We start from the raw sequence: 4,901 nt of genomic DNA, 5'->3' as shown, positions 1-4,901 counted from the left end.
GACAACCTTTTGGAGAAATTCCTAAATAAAACTGCTGGAATATTCCCCAGTGTTTGTCTTCTATTATGTAAGAAGCAAGTCTTCACAGATGGCTATTCTTGCCTCTATCATTAGAATCTCGGAACCCCAAAGACAGTGAGGAAGAAGGGCTCTTGAGGTCTTGAACCTCTAGGGGAACAAAGGTAAGCATTGAATCATCTTTCACTTCATAACCCAAAGCTATATGAATTGAGGATCCTGGAGGGCCATTGACTATTATTGTCATTTTCTGTTATGACTCAAGTGAATGGAAGAAATGCTGTCCAGTGACATCAGGAGATCTAACCACATATTGGGCCAGGACATACACCATGGGTGGGAGAAGGAGCTAATGGGAATTCTTCAGGAATTAACTTCAGAAGTATGACCCTTTGCATAACCTACTGTGAATCGACAATCTTGAACTTGGAAGCCAGCAGCTCCAGCTTTCCTTCTGGGGTCAAAGAAAGGATTCATTGCCAATATTGCCTTCCATCATTCCTTCTTAGGGAACCAACCTATGAAGCAGATGGCTATGGAAAATGAATCTTCAGTGAAAGAGTTTATCCTTGTGGGATTAACAGACCGATCTGACCTCCAAATGCCCCTATTCTTACTGTTCCTGGTGAACTATATAGTCACGGTGGTAGGAAATTTCTGCTTAATGAGCCTGATTTGCCTGAACTTGCATCTTCACACCCCCATGTACTTCTTTCTCTTTAATCTGTCCTGCATTGATTTCTGTTATTCTTTTGTCATTAGCCCCAAAATGTTGATGGGCTTTGTCTCAGAGAGAAACATCGTCTCTTTCACTGGCTGCATGATTCAGCTCTTCTTTTTCTCCTTCTTTGTCCACTCTGAGTGCTACGTGCTGACAGCCATGGCCTATGATCGCTACGCGGCCATCTGTCAGCCCCTGCAGTACATGGTCCTCATGTCTCCCAGGACCTGTTCGCTGCTGATGTTGGGTTCCTATTTGATGGGGTTAGTTGGTGCCGTCATCCACACAGCATGTGTGATCAGGCTCAACTTTTGTGATTCCAACATCATCGATCACTACATGTGTGAAATCTTTCCCCTCCTCCAGCTCTCCTGCAGCAGCACCTATATCAGTGAGCTTGTGACTTCTATTGTTGTAGGGATAGTTATCTGTTTTTCTAGCCTCATTATCTTAATTTCCTATGCTTTGGTTCTCTTTAATATTATTCACATGTCATCAGCAAAGGGCTGGTCCAAAGCCATGAGCACCTGTGGTTCTCACATAATCACTGTGGTCATATTCTATGGGTCTGGGCTACTCGCTCATATTAAGCCATCATCTGTTGGGGCTGTGGGCCAGGGGAAATTTTTCTCAGTGGTTTACACTCTTTTAGTATCCATGTTAAACCCTCTCATTTATAGCCTCAGGAACAAGGATGTCAAATTTGCTCTGAAGAGAACCCTAAAGAGAATCACAAACTGAGGGAACCATTGGGTCTACCTTACACCTTGGTCTATAGTACTCCATTTTTTCTACTTTTCTTGAACACTTCTTTTAACCTTTCTTCTATTCTTTCATTCTAGTCAGATTTATTAGTAAAATTTAGGCTTGATCTTTTGTGTCATGTATTTTCTCTATGAAATCTGATTGTTAGCTTATTTTAAGTCATTAGTCACTCTCTATACTATTATGCTCCAACATGGTCTATAGTCCCTGACCAGATAGAGAGACTGGGTGATATCTTTTCCTTGCTAAGTGTAACTACTGTGTACTAATTTTTTATGTGCATGCTTTTTCCAGCCATAGATAGGGTAGTGCCTACTTCACAAGTTCATTTGTTTTTTTGCTTTTCTTGGACGCTATTGTAGAACTGTTTTATCTTTCAAGGGACTTACAATTTACAATTGCTTTAAAAGAGATAAGGAGCTGGGCACCGGTAATTCATGCCTGTAATCCTATCTACCCAGGATGCTGATATCTGAGAATCATTGTTCAAAGCCAGCCTGGAAAGTCTGTGAGACTCTTATCTCTAATTAACCACCAGAAAACCAGAAGTGGTGCTGTGGCTCAAAGTGGTAGAATGCTAGCCTTGAGCATAAAAGTTCAGGGACAGTGCCCAGGCCCTGAGTTCAAAACCTATTACCAAAAGAAAAAAAATGGAGAGATAGAGAGAGATAAGGAATGAATACTGAAGCTGTCATAATTTCCAGAATTATTAAGTGTCTTGTTAAGAATAGGTTTCTAGGGGCCGGGGATATGGCCTAGTGGCTAGAGTGCCTGCCTCGTATTCATGAGGCCCTGGGTTCAATTCCCCAGCACCACATATACAGAAAATGGCCAGAAGTGGCGCTGTGGCTCAAGTGGCAGAGTGCTAGCCTTGAGCAAAAAGAAGCCAGGGACAGTGCTCAGGCCCTGAGTCCAAGCCCCAGGACTGGCAAAAAAAAAAAAAAAAAAAGAATAGGTTTCTAGACTCAGCCTCATGTATACAATAATACTCTATTGAACTGAAGTTAATATGTTATAGTTATTTAAGGTCTACTCATAACTATCTTAAGTTCCAATAATAATGACAATACATGAGTCAACTGATTTTTCTTTTCTTTTCTTTCTTTCTTTTTTTTTTTGCCAGTCCTGGGGCTTGAACTCGGGACCTGAACACTGTCCCTGAGCCTCTCTGTGCTCAAGGTTAGCACTCTACCACTTGAGCCACAGTGCCATTTAGGACTTTTTCTGTTTATGTGGTACTGAGGAATTGAACCCAGGGCTTCATGCATGCTAGGCAAGCACTCTAACCACTAAGCCACATTGTCAGTTGGTCAACTGATTTTTGTCCTCAGTAGAACAGAAATTGCCACTGGCTTATCCTTGAGCTGTGAACTGTGCAGGTAATTTTTATTTTTATTTTTATTTTTTTGGCCAGTCCTGGGCCTTGGACTCAGGGCCCGAGCACCGTCCCTGGCTTCGTCCCTGGCTTCTTCCCGCTCAAGGCTAGCACTCTGCCACTTGAGCCACAGCGCCGCTCTGGCCGTTTTCTGTATATGTGGTGCTGGGGAATCGAACCTAGGGCCTCGTGTATCCGAGGCAGGCACTCTTGCCACTAGGCTATATCCCCAGCCCCTATGTGCAGGTAATTTTTTAAAAAATAAGCTGCATCATGATATTCCTGACTATATAGGTAATGTTAAAAGCCTTTGTTTCTCTACCACGTAACAAAGATTCCCTTTTGCAAAGAAAGTTCTATTTTCTTCCTCTCATAAATAAATTGTAGCTGCAAGTGTAGTAAAATAATAGAGAGTGTGTATGCATATGATTCTGGGTTTGATACCTAGCACCCAATTTATATATGTATACACAAAGATATCTCGACTATGTATGTCTACATATATATTTTTGACTAGATATGTTTATATGTGTTTATGGTTGACATTCTTACCCATTGGATTTTTTTCTTTTAGTATTAAATTTTACTGATTCCTTTTGTATTTTAGTAGCAAATATTGATTTGGATGCCTATACCACATGGTACATTCTTTACAAGTCCGGTTAGACATAATTCTCCTGATCCTGTTATCTGAAGGAGAGAAGGGTGATGTGATTCATTTGATGCCACAGAACTGATGATGATGAGCTCAGTGTTCAAATTCATTGTGCATCCTGTGAGAAAATAGACGAAGGAAAGGAGGACTATAGAGGAAGAAAGAGAACTTCTGGAGAGTTCTTTTATAATGGATCTCAAAGTGGACATTCTGTGGCGATGATGACCTCAACCAAGATATCTCTAGCAGAAAGATGTTGTGCATGGCTTTTATGCCCAATTAGAACAAGGCACATGGCTCTACAGAATGGTCCATTATCACTGAACTTTTTATGTTTCAAAATTGTGATTTTTCAATGAATTTGGAAGATAGAACTAAAAGATAAGCACATTAATAAATATGTGTAATGCATTTTTATTCATAATAATGGAGTATTTGAGGGAATTAAGTTGAGGAGATGGAAATGATAGAAAGCTAATGATCTCAATATAACTTGCATCTGTTGATTCAAAAGGCATAATGAAACTCACTGAAAGTTAAGAAATAGTAGGACATAGAGTGATAGGTAAAGAGGGAAAAATAAAGAGGGTAAATCTGCCTGTGTGAAACACTACAATAAAACTCCTTGAACAATTAATAACATACACTTTAAAACAGGAATGACAGGAATGTAAAACAAGTCTATAGTGGGGTGAGTATCACCAGAAGGAGAAAGGATGAATGGAGAGAATTAATTTGGTCAAAGTGATATATATTCTTGTAGAAAAAATATAGAACAATAAAAATCTGCTGAAATTATTTGGGGACTGGCAGAGGGAAGGAAGAGGGAGAAAAATGAAAGGGGTGAATCTAATCAAGATACATTGTAAGCATGTGTGGAAGTGTTACAAGGAAACTCCCCTGTATAACCAATATATGCTTATAAAAGTGTCTTAAAAGAATATAATTAGAAGATAATGATCCCAGTTAATAACTTTAATCTGATTAAATCATTGCTATTATAGCATTGTATTAAACATTTATAGGGGCCTGGGAATATGGCCTAGTGGCAAGAGTGCTTGCTTCGTAAACATTTATAGTTATTGTGATAATTATCTCAGATTTAATTTCTGAAGCTGTGTCTAAAAGCCTAGTATATACCTCTCTTTTCTTTGTTTTCTTTTCCTTCTTTCTTCCATTCTTCCTTCCTCTCTCCTTTTCTGTTTTCTCTTTCCCTCCCTCCCTCCCTCCCCTTCCTTCCTTCCTTCCTTCCTTCCTTCCTTCCTTCCTTCCTTCCTTCCTTCCTTCCTTCCTTCCTTTCTTCCTTCCTTCCGTCCTTCCTGTGTTTGTTGGTCTTCAGGCTTGAACTCAGGGCCTAGGTGCTGTCC

General features: G+C 40.0%; 1 protein-coding gene across 1 annotated transcript; it reads left to right on the top strand.

The window, feature by feature from the left end:
* Positions 1-538: 538 nt before the first annotated feature.
* LOC125348029 (olfactory receptor 143-like) lies at positions 539-1,480 on the top strand. Its single transcript, XM_048340968.1, has one exon. It carries the CDS (start codon positions 539-541, stop codon positions 1,478-1,480), a length of 942 nt encoding a protein of 313 aa, XP_048196925.1.
* Positions 1,481-4,901: the final 3,421 nt, after the last annotated feature.

The sequence above is a fragment of the Perognathus longimembris genome, chromosome 3 (assembly GCF_023159225.1).
Source record: "Perognathus longimembris pacificus isolate PPM17 chromosome 3, ASM2315922v1, whole genome shotgun sequence".
Taxonomy (NCBI): domain Eukaryota; kingdom Metazoa; phylum Chordata; class Mammalia; order Rodentia; family Heteromyidae; genus Perognathus; species Perognathus longimembris.
Note: the sequence above shows the minus strand (reverse complement) of the source record. Positions and strands in the feature narration are given on the sequence as shown.